A 20,649-nucleotide genomic window follows, 5' to 3' on the forward strand; every position below is an offset into this window, starting at 1 on the left:
TTTAGTCCTTCATTTTGTCATGTTTGCTACCAGATGCAGAAAGCTCAGTTTCCTTCTTCAGTAGCTGCACAGCAAAGGCCACTAGTGTCCCTAGTTTTCCTGTTGGTCAGGTTTGCCACTGAGTAACCTCTGAGAAGCGCTACTTAGTCTTGGGTTTTCCGGCAGTTGTTGCTTTGTATCTGGTTATCCCCAGTCTCAGACACAGGCATTGGTGTCACCCGATGGCCGACCGTCTGATCCAGCATCCCCTTGCATTTCAGGGCACGTGCACGGCCCAGACTCGGGTTGCACTGGTGTGACAATCCCAGTCCAGTGGACCTATGTCCCCAGGCAGTTCAGGTAGGCAAAACCCAGACACAAACTGCAGGGTCGACAGTTTGTGAACCACCTGATTCTGTGTCTCCAGTCAGTTCAGGACACATACTGGAACCAGATGCAGGCTGGGCGGGTAGCAATCACAGACTGCCCGTGCCTTCGACCCCCTAGGGGGTCCCGGTGAAAGTAAAGCACAAACTTGAACTGCAGGAACAGCAGCTCTTGGAGCACTCACTCACTTGGCGTAGGGTGCGTGGAAGGAGGGGCTGCACCCTGCCCCCGCCAGAGAAGTCCCTGGGGCTTCTGAGTGAGGACCTCCTCTCTGCTGCGGGTGCAGGGAGGGCAGAGAATCAGTCTGTAATGGTGGCGGGGTCCTAGGTTGCACACTCTGCCTTCAGAAAGTAGATGGGAAATACCTGGCTCTCTCCACAAGTTTCAGCTGGGAACCGTGGCAGTGTGAGTAAAGCACGGACTCGAACCACGGGACCTGCAGCTCCTGGAGCACTCGCGCACTCCTTAATTTATCTTTTTAACCTTGGTTTTCACTTTCTTAATTTTCTGTGGTATTCTTTGGGAGGCTTAAGATTTTTTTTCTTCTCCCTTCCCCTAACCTACTTCCCCACTACTTAAGAATTTTAGGGACATGATCTTCTGGTTTCATAATTGTAGAATGGATTGTTTGGGTTTGTTTCTGGTTAATTAATTTTATTGGTCACATTCATCATAGAGAATTTGTACCTGTACATGATATTCTTGATTCTTTCTTCCCCATTCTCCCACTCTCCCATCAACCTCTCTTCCCTTCCCTATTTACAAAAGCTTTGTTTCCATTTTTTTCTTTTCCCTTCCTTCCTTGCCCTCTCCCCGTCCTTAAAAACGGACATTTTGATTAAATTTAAAGTGTTGTTTTCTTCTCCCTATTATTTTTGGGTTCTACTAACTTTGTTTTGTCTGTCAACCTTTGTGCATAGTACGTTCTTCCTGTAAGGATAAATGCCAATTGCTGACAGGGTTCAGGACTCTGATGCTTGCTCATAAGCTCTTTGCACAAATGTGATGTTTATTCAAGATAAGAACATTGTAGTGACACTAAATTGTACTTGTCCTATCTTCATTCACAAAGCACATCCTTTGCACACTAGACTTAAGTAGCAAAGAGTGAATATAACCAAAGTTTGCTCAGATCTTTGAAAATGTAATTTGGCATGAAAATATGCTAGGGTTAAAGAGAAAGGTCATATGCTGTCACTTTTGACATCATTATATTTTTAGAAGGGTATCGTTTAAATTGTTCATTTATTCACTTATAGCCCCTGCATTGAACCCAGAGCCTCTTGCATGCTTAGCATGTGCTCTACCACTGAGGTGCATCCCTGTTAAATTGTTAAATCACAAAAAGAAGTGAGCTGCATATGGTAGTATACACCTATTATCCCAGCACCCTGGAAGCCCGAGGCAGGAGGATTGCAAATTCAACCCAGTGTGGGCAATTTACTGGTTTAGTGAGACCCTGTCTCAAAGAAAAAAAACCAAGAATGGAGAAAAAGAGCTGGTCATATAGTTCAGTGCAGAGGTTCTAGGTTCAATCCATAGTACCAGAAAAGAAGGGGGAAAAAAAAGTGAGAGCATTCTTGGACAGCAAGGCTAATAGTCTTTATTAAATGAAAAAGTGTTTTCCCTCACTCTAGTCATGTATATCCAGCACACTGAACCTTCACTAAGTGGAACACATATAGTCTGTCCTTGTGCCTGCCTCTGTGTATCCTGGCCTGTAGACAGCCTGTCAGGCCTGTGTAGCCCAAATAAGATGTATGCAGGAAAAGTCAGCAGGGGATAGACCATGCCAGTGAGCAAGGAAAGAAAGAAGCCCTCAGACAGCTTATATTTGGAGAACCAGGAAGGTTAGAACAAGGTGTGCTGTAAATATAGATGGCAGAGGTGATGTCTGCTTATGTCCCGAATTCTCCTCTCCTGAATTCTAAAAAGTGATGCTTTGTTGTTGTACTCAAGACTAGAGTCCATGTGCCAGGTAATGAAGACTCTCTCAGTCAGCCTTATTCTCCCTCTAAAGACTCTTTTCTTGCTACCCAGTTTTGTATGTACTTGTGTTTTAGCTATACTAGCTTTTTTTGTTTTTGTTTTTGTTTTGTGGTACTAATGATTGAACTCAGGACCTTTGTGCTGAGCTGCATCCCCAGACCTTTTTATTTTTTATTTTGAGACAGAATCTTACTGAATTGCCCAGACTGGGCTTGAAATTGTGATCCTCCTGCCTCAGCCTCCCAGAGTGCTAGTGTTATAGTGCTAGTATGGTTGTGCCCAGCCATACTAGGCTTTTGCTATTTTTTTCCCCTCTAACTTGTACCTTTACTCTGATTATTGTCTAGCTGAAGCACAGTTATCCAACCTTCTCTCCTAGTGAGGCGTAGCTTAATGCTGTTATATTTTTGAAGACTTCCCTGGTGCCTGAAATAAAAATGGCTCCTCCCTTTGCTGTTTGATAGCGTGCTATCATTCTGCATTCTGATTATTCCATTTGGATTTGTTTATGTTTGCATGTATATATATGGTGTCCCCACTAACCATAGGCACATAGGGCTGAGTTTATTTAGTTTGTTCCTTACACCTAGATGCAATAGGAAGTCTCTGAAATTTTGTTGGATTTGCAATGAAGAGGTACGTGGTAGTCAATAACTTAAAAGTATTCATCTGTGTAGAGTGTTGCATCCCTAGAGATAAAATGTTGAAATGTTTTACTATGTTTCTTATCTGTGAGAGTTGTCACAGAGAATTGTTGATGTGCCCTGGGGAAGGAAGGGTGAATTACAGTTTTGAGAAGATGACGCTCCTTCCTTGAACCTTTACTACTCAATATTTAGCGTCAGATTTCTTTATTGTGACTTTTTCCATACTATGTAGAGCATCTGTTAAGAACATCGTCAACTAGCCGACCTGCTTCTCTACCAAGAGTACCTGCTATGGAAAGTGCCAAGACCATCTCAGGTAAAGACTTTTTCGGATATTTTTCTTCCTTCGTATCCCCTCTTGCCCACCCTCCCTCCTTCTCTCTCTTACTCTTTTTCTTTTTTCTGTCTTTCTTTCTACTGGAGATTGAATGTAGCACCACTCACATGCTAAGCAAGTATTCTGCCACTGAGCTATATTCCTTGTTCTTTAGGTATTTTTTATTTTTGAGACAGAGTCTTGGTGTGTAATTCAGACCAGCCTCAAACTCAGTGATCTCCCTGCCTCAGCTTTCTGAACGTTGGGATTACAGGTGTGCGCCACTACACCTTGCTCTTTTTCTATATCTGAGACAGAGTCTCCCTAAATTGCCCATGCTAGTCTTGACTTTGTAATCCTTCTACCCCAGCCTCCTGAATATCTGAGATTACAGGCATGTGCTACCGAACCTGGCTGAAATTTTCTTTTAAAAGTTTTCTCCAGAAGTTTTTTAAGTGCTTACAGTGTATCAGCTGACATGTTGAAAACATAGGTTCATGTAAAGTTGGTAGAACTGGGAAAGAATATTTATCCTAAGATGTCTCAGAACTGATTTTGAAGTGTGGTTTGAAAGCACATCAAAATTATTTAGGGAAGCTAAACTTCCCAGTATCATGAAGACATCTGTAATGATGAATTTGATGAGCTTTCTTTGTCTTCTGGAGTTAACTCTTCAACTTATCGTTTATATTATTTTCTTTTGTGGCCTTTACTTACACTTAATAGGTCACCTGTAAAGTGGATGACTACAAAAGGAGAAATCTGTAACTCAGTGTGCTCAGTTAATGTCATGCTTATACATGGAGTGAACTAAGTACAGCTTGCTTGCTTTGCTTTCCAACATAATAGGATGTACATTTATGTTGTATTTTCTGTGGGTCAGAACTTTAGTACAGTTTTTTATATACCACCACAAGTCCTTAAAATAGTGAGAAGTTCTGTGATCAAATAAAATTACCACCCCTCCACCTTTTTCTGTGTGCTTTCTGTATAACAGAGTTCGTCAGATTCTTTCTCAGTCTGTTCTCTATTTCATAGACAATTTTGAGAGGTTTTTTTCATTCATTTTCCTAGCATACCACTGAAAAGAAGCTACTGGCTTAAGGCATAAAAATAACCAAAATTAAAAAAGAATAATTAGAAAATTATGCCAGAAATATACCAGAACTTGGTTCTAAGTTTATATAATAGGAGAAAGCATCTGTCCCCTTTGGACCTTAAAGGGCATCATTTTACTAATGCAGAGTTACATGCTACTGTTATGCTGAAATCATTAACAGAGTGTTGGACAATAAAATGGGAACTGTTTACAAATCAGAGAGGAAAAATTACTGCTGTGTAACATTAGTTGCATTAAAACCAGTTGTAATGGTACAGTTAATGGCTGCTGTTGGTCCATCCTCTTCTGAGGTGACAAAGGATTGCCTGAAGTTGGGGACTTTATCTGGTATCTCACTTCTCAACTCTGCTTAGCCCAGGTCGTCAGCACCTGGCAGTGTGATAGCCAATACAGCCTTGGTGAGAGCTGCCTTTGTTACTGCTATTATCAGAGGCCAGAGTGGCTGCTTCCACTTCACAGTTGTCAGGGATCTGAAATTCTAACAAGGGTATAATGTCTTAGTTTATCAGACTTTCAAAGTAGGACTTTCCTAAAAGATGGTGGCTGTTTCCCAGTAGTTATCGTTATACCTTTCTGTTTTGTCTCATTGATTTGTCTTTTAAAATGTGCCCTCAGAATTGTGTGTAACCCTATAATGCAGCTTCTTTCCTTTCTGTTCTCTTTAACTGTGTGTTTGGCTGAGTTCTGAAGGGATGTATTTATTTTAATTGTAGGTGCTGGGTAGAAATGAACAGTTCCCAGTATTGCTCTGGTTTCTAGTTGTAACTAAGTAGACATTTATACATTACTCACTGTATGTTTGGTAGATACTGTGAGTGGTACAGTGATGGGGAAGATAGCCCCACAGGGAAGGTGGGGTTCAGTGCATATTACAACTAGATATATATTTTTTCATAGATATTTTTCATGAAAAATTAAGAGCTTTTCGTCATCACTAATTTAAAGAAAGTGTTAGCTTCTCCTCCTGTAAGTTAACATTTTTTCTCTTTAGAATCTTGAGAAGAAAATATCTTAAGAATTGAGACTAAAATGTTTTTTGTTATAAAATGCCTAATGACTATTCTTGCAATCAGTAACTCGACGAAGTAGTGAAGAAATGAAACGGGACATCTCTGCATCTGAGGGAGCATCGCCAGCCTCTCTTATGGCTATGGGAACCACATCTCCACAGCTGTCCCTGTCCTCCTCTCCCACAGCATCTGTGACCCCAACCACTCGAAGCCGGATAAGGTAGTGAACAGTTAATGTTGGTGCATTGCCTGCCTGCCTTCCCAGGCTTTTAAGAGTAAATAATGAGCTTGTAAATAAAACTATATCTTCTCTTTCTTTTGGTATTAGTAAGTGTTGACTCCTCTCTTCTCTGTATAGAATTGGGTATAGAAGATACTGAACAAAACAAGAGAGACAGTTCATTTCCTTAAGCACTTGAGTTTTTCACTAGAGAATGGTTGAATACGAAAGTACAGGTTGAGCATCCCTACCTGAAAATCAGAATTGCAGAACTTTTGGAGTACAGATATCATCTTCCAAAAGTTTTGGATTTCAGGCTTTGGGGTTAGAGATGCTCAACCAGTAAAGCCTATGCAAATATTCTAAAATCCTAAAATCTTGGTAATCTGAAACACATTTAATCCAAAGCATTTAAAATAAGAGATACTCAGTGTGCATTGTGAAATATGAATCTTGAGGGCTATGAGTAGTGTTAGAGTTTCCTATAAAGGTGAAATTGCAGCAGGACCTTGAGGGTTGTAAATGGGGCAGGGCAGTACAAGAGAGGTGAGTAACTGGAGCAAGTATACAAAAGGGGTGAATAAGTGAGGAGTCAGGCATGTAGTAGGTAAAGGGTAGATTCAAGGACCAGAGGAGGTTGTAGCTATCATATTAGGAGGCAGTATAAGACAAGATTAAATAGCTAAGGTGAACATAATGGCACATGCCATGACTGAGGCAGAAACGTTACAAGTTCAAGCCAAGCCTGAGCAACTTTACAACTGAGACTCTGTCTCAAAGTTGAAAGAAAGAAAGAAAGAAAGAAAGAAAGAAAGAAAGAAAGAAAGAAAGAAAGGTAGACAGGTAGATAGATAGATAGATAGATAGTCAGACAGATAGCGCTAGGTAGGCATGGTGGCACACGGCTTTAATCCAGCACTCAGGAAGCTGAGCCAGGCGGATCCCTGTGAGTTTGAGGGCAACCTGAGCCACACTGCAAAACCCTGTGTAAAAAAAAAAGAAAAGAAAAAAAGAAAAAGGAATGGTTATATAGATCAGTGTAATGCCCAAGCTTCAGTCCCCAGTATTAAAAAAAAAGATTGACTAACAAGGTATGGCTAGATGATAGAATGTCTTTAAAGTCAAATTGAGTCACTTCAGTGAGGTGGAAGCAAAAAGTAGAGTACATGTATTTATGTGAGAAAATGATTCAAGTACTTTTCTAATTCTGGACAAAAGTTAGGGAAACCAGCAAAAAGGTTATTATAAGAGTCTGGAACAGAGTCATCAGATCTGAACCAGGGTGATAACAGCAGAAAAGAGCTAAAGAGAGGGCTGGGTCCAAGAGATATTTCAAAAGAAAAGGTAATCTCAACAACAGATTTTCTTTTTAAATCACAGGAATCCTAAAACTGTGAGGAGATATCAAAGGTGTTTCTAGGTATTTAGGCTGGAGGTTAGAGAGCATGATGCTACATTAATAATTGATAAGCAGCCCATGAAAATATGTTTATGTTTTATTCGAAGTTATGTCAGACACCACTTTAGACTAAGAAGTATTAAGAACTTAGAAGAAATTGATAAATGTCAGAAATTTAGCACATTGTTTTTAGGGATGAGGATGTTGTAAGTAGTCAGAATGGAAAGAGGGATAGTAAAGGGTTTCAGAAATTTAGTTGTATATTAATTTCTAGGTTTGATGACAAAGAAGTACTTAGCTCTCAAATTTAAATTATGAAGTTACTTTTAAAGTGCCACCTCAAGGGGCCCAACCTCCGAGACTAGTGGTCCCATAGGTACTGCATCTTGTGACCAAATTGTCAGTATAAGGCTGAGGGAGCCTAGGCCACTGTGACTGTGCAGGGGAGGGCCTGTCAGTGCTCCTCTTTGTGTCCTAGGTGAAAGTCTCCCCACGTTATGCCTGTGCAGATGGCACTGGCTGGGAGACACAGCACCTACTCCTCTTTTTCCCCCAATTTGGGAGCTGTGATCTTCAACACGGCATCTCCTCGCCTTAGTTTCCTCATTTTAGAATGAAGAAGAGGTAAGAAGTCACTCGCTAGATCCAGAGGACTCTTTTCTGCAGCTTTTCATTGTTTATCCTGATGCTTTTTAAGCTATTTCTGTAGCAAAACAGACCCTCTATGTGCCAGAGTAAACCTTTCAATTTATTGTGATACTTATTTTTAATATTTAGCATGACAGTTTTTCTGTTTTTTTTTTTTTGTCTGATGCTTTGGTTTTTTTTTTGTTTGTTTGCCCTTTATGTTCATTTTCATGTCTTTATTCTTTTTCTCTTTACAGTGATATAATAAACTTCTTTGAGCCTCTTACACATTAGAAATCTGATGTGCTGACATGCAAACACAAAAGTATATTTCTTCAAGGTAGCAATCTCACTGCATGTTGAAAAAAAGTTTGGTATTTTGGTTTTGGTTCTAAAATAAAAACTGGTACTATTCCAGTGCACTGCTCCATCAAAAGAGCTTCCATTCTACATGCATCCCCTTTATTTCATAGCAGACTTTGAAAGATGAATTCCTGACAGATTATGTTGAGAAATACTAACATTATTACCTCTGGAATATTTATTAGTATGCTGAGTTCGTGGAATATGTGGCTTGAGTTTTTGCTTTGCTTTATACACACTGAAAAATAGACCAATTTTTAAAGAGCATGCTACTTGTCAAGGAATGTTTTACAAAGCATTGTCTTTCTCCAGGTATTCCTTAGTGTTCTGCTTCCAGAGTAGCTGCTGAAAGGAAGGATTTGATGTAGAATGAGTAGAATTACGTGTCCCCTCTGCCTTATCACCAGGGGTGATTGCAGAATCTTCTTTATTTCATGGTCTATTCTGGGGCAAGATATTTATTCTGCCTATAAGGCAATTAATCATACTATAAAATACATTACGTAGAATTTTTGAGATGAATTACATTCAGTTATTGGTGGTGCTGGGGATCAAACCTAGGGCCTTCTACATGCTGGGCAAGCAGTCTTAACACTGCACAGCCCAGCTGTTGAATTTTTTTTACCCAAACTTCAGTAGTATGTCCATTGTGTAGTAAATTCTGAGGTTCCTTGAGGGGCAGGGATCCTGTGTTCACCATTGATTGTCCAGCACTTACACACTCACTGGCATAATGCTGCTCCACATAATATGATACTGGATATGAGTGAGTGAGTCTACGGAAAATTTCCATTTCCTAGTAAGATAAAACTCTTAACTCCCTACAGACAATGAAGAGTGTACAACTTGCCAGGTACTGTGCCATGCCCTTGTATCCCCAGCACTTGAGAGACTTAGGCAGGAGAATCACTTGAGCCCAGGAGTTTAGGACCAATGCAAGCAATATAGCAAGACCTTGTCTCAAAAACAAAATTCTATGCACATGAACAGTTAGCACACTTGAAATGTTTTATGGAAGTGATAAATGTTTTTAATGTTTATTGCCATCTTTGGTCTGTTTTAATCTGCTTCCCCCAGTTGTGAGCCCCATGAAGACAGGAGTTATATCTTAGAATACTCCACCTTATGTAATCTTGCCCTTTGTGTTTATAGTAAGCAATCCAAAAATTTATGTGATGATTAAGGAAATAAAAAGTAAAATAAACCAAAGTATAAAGATAATAGAAGGGTAAAACACTAAAGGAAAGGCAGCCAGGATGATTTCATGTGGCTCCCACACTCTAGCACCCTGGAATGCATACTCTTAATTGTTAATGTACTTGATAAAAAGTATTTCCTCTTTCCATATGTGTAGTGAGTAGAGTCTCTCCCTTCAGATCTCGGAAGCCCCTCACAGCTGCAGGTCTGTGGGGCCATAAACTAACAATAGAGAAAAATCAAATGAAGGAGAAGATATGTGTTGGCATTAAATGGCATTTATCCTGTTCAAAAAATGTAAACTAATGCTATACTCTAATTTTGGTGCTCAAATACAAAATATTTTACCTTTGGGCTTGTTTTCACTTATCAGAGAAGAAAGGAAAGACCCTCTCTCAGCACTGGCAAGAGAATATGGAGGATCAAAGAGGAATGCCTTGTTGAAGTGGTGCCAGAAAAAAACAGAAGGCTATCAGGTAATCATATGGATCTTGTGTTCTCAGCAAGCAGTTGATAAACCAAGTGCTGAAGTATCTTAACTCACATCATATCTTGTATTCAAAATGACTCTTATACCAAATTTCAGGGACATTCTCAAAGTCAACCTTTGCAGGGTAGCCAGTCTTTCGAATATATTTTTATTCAACTCTTACAGCACTTTAGGTCAAGATTGAATGCTTTTATTGAGATATCATTTGCGCTGAGGGTGAAAAATACATGTATTTCACTTAAAATTAATAGCTTAATTATATATACATTCACATTTTAGTTGTTTTTGATAACTTTAAAATTCTCATTGTGTTTTGTCCACTTGTCATTTCACATCTGGACTATGTAATTTCCTACCATTTCCTCTCCTGTCTGTCTCTTTCGATTTTTTATTCAGGTTTTATTTTAAATGATGTTACATACTACTTTGGAGCTCTAATTCCACACAAAATAAAAACTTCTAAAATGTGTCCATTAGAATGCTAAAACATACATTTAGATTCCTAGTATCCTCACATAGGATTTTAGTTGCAGACACTTTTCACAGCTTGCAGCTGGTTGTCGTCATACTTTGGTATAAATATGAAACAGTTCAATACAAGAAAGTAATTAGAATTCTCTGTTCTTGGTCCCATCACAATAGCCTTCATTCAACAAAATGGCAAAAAGGAACTAACTGTAACATATGCAGATAACTGTCCACAAGAGGCAGTGAAGTAGTAGAAGAGCTGAGTAAGAAGTATGAAAATTCCTAGAAAAGTAAACACAGAATTACCATGTGATCTGGCAGTTCCATCTCTGAGTATACACCTAAAAAGATTTGAAAACAAGGGCTTAAAGAGATAATTTTAAGTACACCCCTGTTTGTAGTACATAATTCACAATAACCAAAAGTAACCCATGAAGCAACAAATAAATGGATGGACAAAATTTAGTATATTCATATACTGGAATATTTCTCATACACTCACTTTATGGGCACATGCGCACACGTGCACATACATAGACACACACAGTCACCCTTCCTTAAAATAAAGAAAATTCTGACACATTCTGCAGTGTGACCCCCAAAATTAAAAGAGGAAATATTTCTGTCTTAGTTACTTTTCTCCTTGCTGAGATAAAATATCCGACACCCAAAGTTAAAGGAGGAAAGGTTTATCTAGCTCACACTCTGTGGAGGTTGCAGTACATAATCAAATGACTCCAAGGTAGGGCGGCATGGCAGACAGGCATTGCAGAGGAGAAACAGCTCATGTTGGGCAGAAGGTAGCAAAGCAACAAGGGGCAAGACAACCCCAGGCTACCAGGATTAGGATAATGCCAAAGCAATCAGTGGACTGATTTAGTAATCACGCACCTTTAATCCTAGCATTGCACTGTGAATCAGTCATATACTCTGAATTCAGCCACTTTTGAAAAAGACCCACCTATGACTACATGAAGCTTTACGGGGACATCTAGACGGAAGCCATAAGAGCTACTATATACCAGCTGGACCCAAAAGATTTATCAGATGCTTTATCCAATAATGGCAGCAGAATATACTTTGTTTTCAGGTACATATAAACATGTTAGGACAGGTATGTGTTAAGTCATAAAACTAACATAAATTTTAAAAGACTGAAATCTTTTCTTATCACAATGAAAGGAAATTAGTAATAACAGGAGGAAACTTGGAAGATTCACAGGTATGTGGAAATTCAACCATTTACTGCTACATAACAAGTGAGTCAAAGAATAGGTAGCAAATGAGTCAAATAACTAGGGAAATACTTTGAGGAAAGCAAAAATGAAAACACAGCATACCAAAATGTATGGTAGTAAAATTTTGGCAGGTACTGAAAGCAGTTCTCAGAGGAAAATTTATAACTGTAACTTTTAATAAGAAAAATTCAGCTGGGCATGGTGGTGCATGCCTAAATCCCAGCACTCGGGAGGCTGAGGCAGGAGGATTGTTGTGAGTTTGAGACCAGCCTGGGCTACAAAGTGAGCTCAAGGCCAGCCTGAACTGCATAGTGAGACCCTGTCTCAAAAAGACCAAGAAAAAAAGAATAGAAAAATTCAAAATAGTAACTAAGTTTCTGCCTTAGAAAAGTAGGGGAAGTAAAACAAACTAAACCCAAAGCAAGCAGAAGGAAGGAAATAGTAAAGATGAGAACAAAAATAAATAAAATAAAAAAAGAAAAAAGAAAAATGGAAAAAGTTGATTCTTTTAAAAGATCAACCAAATGACAAATTTCATTTAGATTAACCAAAAATGAAAGCAGACTATAAAATTACTAAAATGAAGAATAAAAGAGGAGGCCAGGTGTGGTGATGCACACCTGTAATCCTAGCACGTAGGAGGCATCATTGTGAGTTTGAGGCCAACCCTATCTCCAAAAAAAAAAAAAATTAGGCATGGTGGCACATGCCTGTAATTTCAGCACTCAGGAGGATCACCAGCAGTTCAAGACTAGCCTGAACTATGTGGCACAACCCTGTCTCAAAAAACAACAACAAAAAAGGCGCCAGGTGTGATATTGTACACCCATAACCCTAGCACATGGGTAGCCAAGCCAAGAGGATTGCCTTGAGTTTGAGGCCAGCCTGAATTATATATAGCGAGACCTGATCTCACAAAAAGGGCCTGAACTATTCCCAGGTATGTCAAGGTCCCTGCTTATAATTTCAGCAGTCTGGAAGGTGGAAGAGAATGGCAAGTTTGAAGCCATCCTGGGCAGTTCGTTTGTTTTTTTGTTTGAGACTGGCCTCGCTATACAGTTCAGGCTGGCCTCAAACTTACTATGTAGCCTAGGATGGCCTTGAACTTGTAGCAGTCCTTCTGCCTCAGCCTCCCAAATGCTGGGATTACAGGCATGTGTCACCATGCCTGTAATTTAGGCAATTTAGGAACTTTGTAAGAGGCTGTCTCAAAATTCTAAAGGTTATTTTAAAAATACAGCTGAGCTTGTAGCTCAATGGAAAGGTGTTGTGTTCAATCCCCAGTACCAAAAATAAAGCAGAGAATGTAGCTCAGTGGTAGAATACCTCTGGGTTCAGTGCCTCAGAAATGGGGAGAAAAAAGACCTTGAAGTTCAGTGTTATGTAGGGTTGGGCAAATTACTTAGCCTTTTGTTTTCCTTGGTAAAGTGGAGTAGTAACTAGGACAGGCATAGTTTTTTTTATCAGGTACTGTCTTTTTTAAAAAATATTATTATTGCGTTTTGTTTTCGTTTTTGTTTTTGCTTTTGTTTTTTATGTATGTGGTGCTGGGGCTCGAACCAAGGGCCTTGTGCATGCAAGGCAAGAGCTGTACCACTGAGCCACATCCCCAGCCTCCCTATCAGGTACTATCTTTAATAGATTGCTTTTTTCTTATTAGGTGTCTTCTTGTAAGCTTTAAATTTTCATAGAATTCTACTTAAAGTTAATAATTTTTATTGTGCTGACTGGGTGATATTTGTAATATTGGGGGATTAATCCCAGGACACTCTTACAGATCTGCAGCCCTAGCTCTTATTTTTTTATTTGGAGACAGGACCTTGCTAAATTTAAATTGCTCAGGCTGGCCCCAAACTCTTAATCTTCCTGCTCCAGCCTCTCTAGTAGCTACAATTACAGATGTAAGCCACCACATCTGTTTTATGCATAATTTTTAAAGTACTGCCCCAAAGTTCCCATGGAATGTTGCCATGACTCAAGTTGATTAAAGGGAGATAATTTAAGCATTAAATCAATGATTTAATATCCTTGAGTCCATCCAATTTAAATTCTCTGATTCTATGATCTTAGGATATTTACATTGTGTTATGTTGAAAAATATACATAAATCAAGTTATTTCAATTAGTAATTTTTCAAGTTCTTTCATTTACTTGGTGCTTATAGTGCAAGAAGAAATAGGATGCAAACAGAATGGTTAATTGTACAAAAAAGAAAACCTTTTTTGTATACTAGACAGTCTTTCCTACAAGCCCAGTTGCCCCCATTTGTACTTACAGTGTATCTGTATGGCTTTTTTGAGAGGGGGTTCACTTTTGTTTTCTGTGAAACAAATATCTGCTCTTATCCTTTAAAAGTAGATGTATTGGGTTTTAAAATTTGAAGATCTTTTAAGTTAAAATCAGTCTGAAATGCATAACATTTTTAAGCTGAAAGATTTGCTAGAGCTCTTATAAGAGCTCTCAAAAGCCATATGATAAGTGCCAGATCCTTTTTCCTATTTAGCTGTGTGGGTGTGCATACCTATTCTTTACTGTCAGTAAGTTTGGGTTCAGGCCTTTGGTCTCTTCCTGTGCACAGTCTGCAGGAAAAGGCAGGTTGTGACATTCGACTGGGTAAGTCAAGCAGGGACTGTTACGTGACACTTAGCACACAGTGCTCCCACAGGCCCCAAATGTATCATTAATGTTTGGATCATGCATGCTTTATGTCGAAGAAGCTGTCTAATCAACGAAGATAGATTCCCTAATACCCCTATCTTGTTTCACTAACTCTTTTAAGAGTCATCCTAAACTTAGTGTGATCCCTGTAATTTCATTAACCATCCATTACAAAACAAGCCCTGGTGAGTTTGCCTTTTATCTGACAGATAATTTTTCTCCTTTAAATTGTGCACTACCATTTATTAATCACTGAAGTTTTAGAATACTAGAGTATTAGTGTTGAAAGGGCCTTGATGTTCTAAATTACTGTCAGGTTAACAGATGTGGGACAGAAACCCCACGTAGGTAAATGTTGGCCCAGAGATTCATCATGAGTCCATGGCATTATATTAGCAACCTTTAGAACTGTGGTTGTAAGCGCTGAGTCTTCCTTTCTTTTTCTTTCTTATAACTACTATACTGGTTTGCACACAGTTATGTTTTAAAATTTGCTTTAAGTACGGAATTAAGACCAATAAATTGTCAACAGATTATAGTGAGAACTGATACTCCCCTGCCCTATTCCCTTACCTCTTCGAAATTGCTTTCCTAAGGCAACCACTTTTAATTCTTTAGCTGTTAAATTAGGGATACAATATAAGATTGATTATACAAGAACAGCCAGCCAGGTAGTAGAGAAAATAATCTGTGTTTTAAAATACAGGTTTCATTCATTTAAATTTTGTGTGTAAGAGAGCTTGGAGTGGTGGCGTATGCCTGTAATCTCAGTACTCAGGTTAGGTGAGCCAGGAGGGTCACGAGCTCAAGCTCAACCTGGGGAAATTAGCAAGACCCCCTCTCAAAATAGAAAAAGGACTGGGGATATAGCTTATTGCAAAGGCCCTGGGTTCAGTCCCTGTGGATGTTAGGAGCTTCTGTCATATCATTGTTTTCTTGTTCTAAAAAGACCTAATAATAAAATCAAGAAGCCTTAAAAGGTTAATTTGAGAGAGATTCATTTCGAATGAAAAATCTCATTGTTTTCTGATAAAATGCCAGACCTAGAAATGGATTAGTTAAATCCAAAAGATAATGAAATCACTTAATCTAGTACAAAATAGTTTTAATAAGCAAACAAAAGGTTTTAGTATTGCTTGAGGTAATTTGATCTCAGACAGACATTGACAGTGCAGTTTTATTGAGGGATGTGCTCCATTAGTACATGAGCCAAAGAAGGAAAGATTTCTCAGTGGAGAGTAATAGAATTAGAAGAAGTGATGGGTTTGAGTGGTTTAGAAGTCATGTTCTTATGTGCTGTGGTGTACTTGTATTCTAGCATTTTGTCAAATGCTACACAAATGTCAAAGTTAATTTGTCAGTTACATCGTAAACTCTGTACCAAGTACTATGCAGGCTGTTGAAACATGAATAAAACTAGTTTGTGTTTTCAGGAAGCATATGGCCTAGGTTTTAAAATACACATCAATAATTAATCCTCAGTATGTATTTTTTTTTATGTCAAAGATAGAATATCACACCATACCTCTGCTGAGCCCTCTATTAAAAAAGATGTCAGGTATGTTGACAAAGACCTCTAACCTCAACTACTTGAGAACTGAGGCAGGAAAATCATGAGTTTAAGGCAAGCCAGTGCAATTTAGCATAACCCTGTCTCAAAATAAAATAGGGCCAGGCATGGTTGCGCATCCCTATAATCCCAGTGCTTGGGAGGCTGACCCTACAGTTGCTGTGAGTTCAAGCGCAACCTGGGCTACATAGTGAGTTCGATGCCAGCCTGAACTACATAGCGAGACCCTGTCTCAAACAAACAAGCAAACAGTTTTTAAAAGAACTGAGGATCAGTGGTAGAACACTTGACTAGCGTTGCAAGGCCCTGGGTTCAATCCTTCAAATCTGTTTCAATTACAAAGAATAAATATCTGAAAAGGCAGTGGGTACTAACCAAGGCACCCTGAATAAGTTTGACAAGAGCCCAAATTGTAAAGATAAAGAACAAACGGTGAACTGAGGGGCCTCATGCTTGCCTCCGGTATTCCCCTGGGGAATTTGTAAGCTCCTGGAATGGGGTAGAGGCTGAACTGAAAGCAATAGTTCAGAATCACTGAGTAGTGAGACTAAAATTTGAATTCAGGGCTACTAAGGCCACCGAGGTTTAAGGGTCTAGTATTCAAGGGAAAAGAGCATCAGAATAGTGAGGTTTATGTTTGATTTACCTTTTACCATCAAGAGATTTTTCAAATTGTAAAACATATGGGGCAGAAAGAGAAACTTGGTAGAAAGCTGTTGCCAAGATGTCAAAATTTACTCAAAACTTTCGTTTTCACAGTACCAGAGAACTAAAAATTGGATTTCAAAGCTAGCAAGCACTCTCAGCTTTCACTTAAGAACTTAAAATAACATTGCCTTGCAAATAACGGTTTACTGGAAGTTTGGAGTTTGAAATTCAGGTTTAGAACTTTCATTCCATGGATGAAGTATGATCAGCTCATACTCTGATTGCCTTCTAAAAAAAATTAGAAACCATTCTGGAGACAGGTAACATCATCTAGCCCCTTATATTCTTTGATACATAGGGTCTCAGGATTCATCAGAAATACCAGGTATGTCAGTAAACAGGATCAAATGCCAAAAATTGAGCAACACAATGACTAATAGTAAAATAACTTCAGGTGATCCAGATATTGGAAGTAGGCCTTTAAAACGAGAGACAGACTATTACTAGAGAATTGGAGTCTATAGTAGAATCAAATGGCAATTTTGGGTTGTGGTTTTGTTTTGTTTTGTTTTTTGTTTTTTTTGAGACAAGGTCTTGCTAGTAGTTCATACTAGCCTTGAACTCACAGCAGTCCTCCCGCCTCAGCCTCCCAAGTGCTGGAATTATAGGTGTGTAACACCATGTCCAGCTAAATGACAATTTTGGAACTAAAAATACAATAGCTCCAGTTAGCTCATGTATTTAATATCTTAGTAGACACAGAAAAGATGCATGAACTAGAGAGTTGATCAATAAAAATATTCGTAATAAGGCCCTGAGTAATGAAAAAATTGAAAATGCATGAGAGTGTAGTGGATATGTGAGAGACACACAGGTTTAAAATGTGTAGTTGAGTACCAGAAGGAGAGAACAGAGATGGATGAGTGTGTCATAGTAAAAGTACTAAAAATCTAAGACAATGATAAAATCTTGAAATTGCTGGGGAAGAAAAGATTTGTGCCAGTGGAATCATGATAAGGTGGTAGCTGTTCTCAGTCAATAATAAAGTAGGATTTGTCACTAACAGGTCCATTCTGAAAGAAAAAGGAAGTTTTTCTAGCAGAAAAATAAAAAATTCCATAGGAAAATAAAATTTCGAGAAAGAATAAAGAACAAAGGAAGGAATAAATATGTGGGTAAATATAAATGAGTATTGACTGCAATATAGTAAAAATACCTTGGGTAAAGATAGGTTTAAAATAAAAGACAAGCAAGGCATGTTGACACACACCTGTAATCCCAGCATTCTGGGAGGCTAAAGCAGGAAGATCACAAATTTGAGCCCAGCTTGGGTATCTTAGCAAATTTAAGGAGTGAGGATATAACTAGGTATAAAGGGTTTAAGTTCAATCCCCATCCCCTCCCCAAAAGCCTCCAAAGTTTGGGGATAGTAAATGTAACTAAGGTGTTAATGAGGTTCTTGCATTGTCCAGGGAGTTATGAAATTATTAATTTATTGTAGATTCCAATAAGTTAAGGGTTACATACTATAAATCTCTAGGACTGTGCTGTCTGTTTTAGTAGCCATTGACAACATATGAGCACTTAAAAAAAACTTGGGGAGTTGGGTGCAGCTCAGTATAGAGCATGTGCACAGCCTCTATGAGGCTGTAGGATCATTCCCCTGTACCAGGGAGGAAAAAAATTGGCTTGTCTAAATTGAGATGTGCTGTGATTGTAAAATACATACTGCATTTGGAAAACTTAGCATGGAGGGAAAAGAATATAAAATAGCTCATTTAAGAAAAATACTGATTACTTGTTGAAATTGTCATATTTTTAGTGTTTTGGGTGAAATAAAAGACATTAGTGTTGTGCATCTTTTCACTCTTTCATTTAGCTGCTAGAGTATTTAAATGTACCAATTACTAATAAACTAAAGCAAGAATGAATGAATGAATGAATGAATGACTAGAAGGCTAATAATAATAAAGGAAAATGGAATATCAGTAAATAATTGACCAAAAGAAAAGGCTGAGCATGGTGATACATGCTTATAATCTCAGCTACTCATGAGGCTAAGGCAGAAGGATTGAAAATTTGAGGCCAGCCTGTCAACTTTTTTTTTTTTTTAGCCTGGTCAACTTAGAACTTTTCTCAGAATAAAAAAGGGGTGGGGACGTAGTTGGCAAACATGAGGCCGTGGGTTTGATACCCAGTAGCATATCACACACATTCAAAAAGAAGGATGAGGGAACAAAGAACTAAGGGAATGTATATTCAAATCCAGACATATTAAAATCACATCATAGCCAGGCGTGGTGGCACACACCTGTAATCCCAGCACTCGGGAGGCTGAGGCAGGAGGATTGTTGCAAATTCAAGACAAGCCTGGGCTACAGAGTGAGCTTAAGGCCAACCTGAACTGCATAGCAAGACCCTGTCTCAAAAAGACCAAAAATAAATAAATGAATAAATAAATAAAATAAATAAATAAAATAAAATCACATTATAGGTAAGTAGGCTGAATATTCCAGTTAAAAGGCAAAAATTTTTCAGATTAAAAACTACAAACCCGGTCATGAAATGCATAGAACGGAAGGACTAAAAGAAAGCTCTCCTAATTTCAGAGAGAAATTAAGTAAACTTCACAGAAAAAAGTAGTGTTAGAGACAAAGATGGCCATTTCCTAGTGAAAAAAGGATCAAAACAACAATAGCCAAAGTAAGTCTTGGTAAATAAAGTCAGAAAACTGACATTGCCTAGTGAGATGACTTGACAGGCACAGCGCGTCATAAATTCATATACATTACATTCTAAGTCTTCTACCAGTCTTAAAAAGTTTAAATGAATAAAAATTCTTTAGGGCCAGGGATATAGCTCAGTGGCACAACACACCCGCCTGACAAATGTAAGGTCCTGAGTTTGATTCCTGATACAAAAAAAATCCTTTAGTGTGAGTTCTCAAAATGATTGGGGAAAGTATGTAATTTTAATAGATACAGAAAAGGCAATCAATAAGATTTAGCACCTGTTCATTATTTTTTTTAAAAAGCATAGAACAAATTTCTAACAAATTAGGAATAGGAGGCAACTTTTGTAATCTGATAAAAGGTATCTACAAAAAAAATTATAGTGGACTTATTAAGCTTATTGAAATATTTCTTCTAGAGATGAGGAAAGAGACAAGACTATCTGCTGTCATTATGTTTACTCAGTGGTATACTTAAATTCTTAGCCAAAGGCAGAAAGACAAATGAAAAGGTTTAGGAAGGCGATAGTGACTAACCTTGAGCTTGTGAGCTTTCTGCCTCAACCTCTCAAGTAGCAGAGATTATGGGCATGTACCATTCAATCCGGCTTAAAATACCCTTACTCTTGAATGTCAGTGCTGAATCAGTCATGATGGCTCATGCCTGTCATTCCAGCACTCTTAGGAAGGTAAGGCAGGAGAATGACAAATTCAACCCCAGCTGGGGCATTTAGTGACTACAGAGACTGTCTCAACATAAAAAAATCTTTAAAAGGTTTGGGGCTATACCTCAGTTTAAAAGACCTGAGTGTAATACTCAGTACAGGGGGCAGGGGCTGGAAGGAAGTTGGGGATCATTAGATTAGCCCCTAACTGAGAAATTCTCCTTTCCTAGACATAGCTGCATGTGAGATGGCCCAGTGTAGTAATTCCCCAGACTTCAGTCACCTTCTGCCTTCATAATTTTACCATAATCAAGGTTAGTTTATTCCATAGTTTACTGTTATTTTTCTTCATAGAATCCCTGTGAAATAATAGTTTGATGTGTAGTTCAGTTTCTTTCTGAAAGTTCTTGAAAGAACATATATGACAAGCCAGGCACGATGGCACATGCCCCTGGAATCCCAGCTACTTGTGAGGCTGAGGCATGACTATCACTTGAGCCTAGAAGTTTGAGGTCAGCCACAGTAAAATAGTGAGACCCCAGCTCATGGGGAGAAAATTAGAGAAGACCTAAGAAAATGGCATTATGACATTATGTGCCAAATTCATTGATAAGAAGAACAGATAAATATAATCACAATATACCAGCAGGATTTTCTTTTGTTTTAAATGGGAATAGATAGGCTAATTTTTTTAATTATATGGAAATACACAGGATCATATAACTAAGGTAATCATGGAAAACAAAGTTAGAAGACTGAGATAAAGCCAGTAGTAGAGGACACTTGCCTGGAATGCTTGAGGCCCTATTTTTTTTTTTTTTTTTTTTTTTTTAAAGAATAAAAGAAGGATAACATAATAATAGGGGGGACTTAGCAAATTACAGACAAAATGGTAGGAAATTATCAATGGTTATCGTTTTACATATT

General features: G+C 38.4%; 1 protein-coding gene across 5 annotated transcripts in view; it reads left to right on the forward strand.

The window, feature by feature from the left end:
• Positions 1 to 20,649, forward strand: part of Specc1l (sperm antigen with calponin homology and coiled-coil domains 1-like) — a 140,385-nt gene that overhangs the window by 90,029 nt on the left and 29,707 nt on the right. For all 5 annotated transcript variants that reach the window (XM_005396373.2, XM_005396375.2, XM_005396376.2 and 2 more), the window contains 3 exons: positions 3,235 to 3,318; positions 5,512 to 5,668; positions 9,628 to 9,730. In XM_005396373.2, coding sequence (XP_005396430.1) covers positions 3,235 to 3,318; positions 5,512 to 5,668; positions 9,628 to 9,730 — 344 coding nt within the window. The remainder of the gene's footprint in view (positions 1 to 3,234; positions 3,319 to 5,511; positions 5,669 to 9,627; positions 9,731 to 20,649) is intronic.

The sequence above is a fragment of the Chinchilla lanigera genome, unplaced genomic scaffold (genome assembly GCF_000276665.1).
Source record: "Chinchilla lanigera isolate Chin_1 unplaced genomic scaffold, ChiLan1.0 scaffold00054, whole genome shotgun sequence".
NCBI classification, from domain to species: Eukaryota; Metazoa; Chordata; class Mammalia; order Rodentia; family Chinchillidae; genus Chinchilla; species Chinchilla lanigera.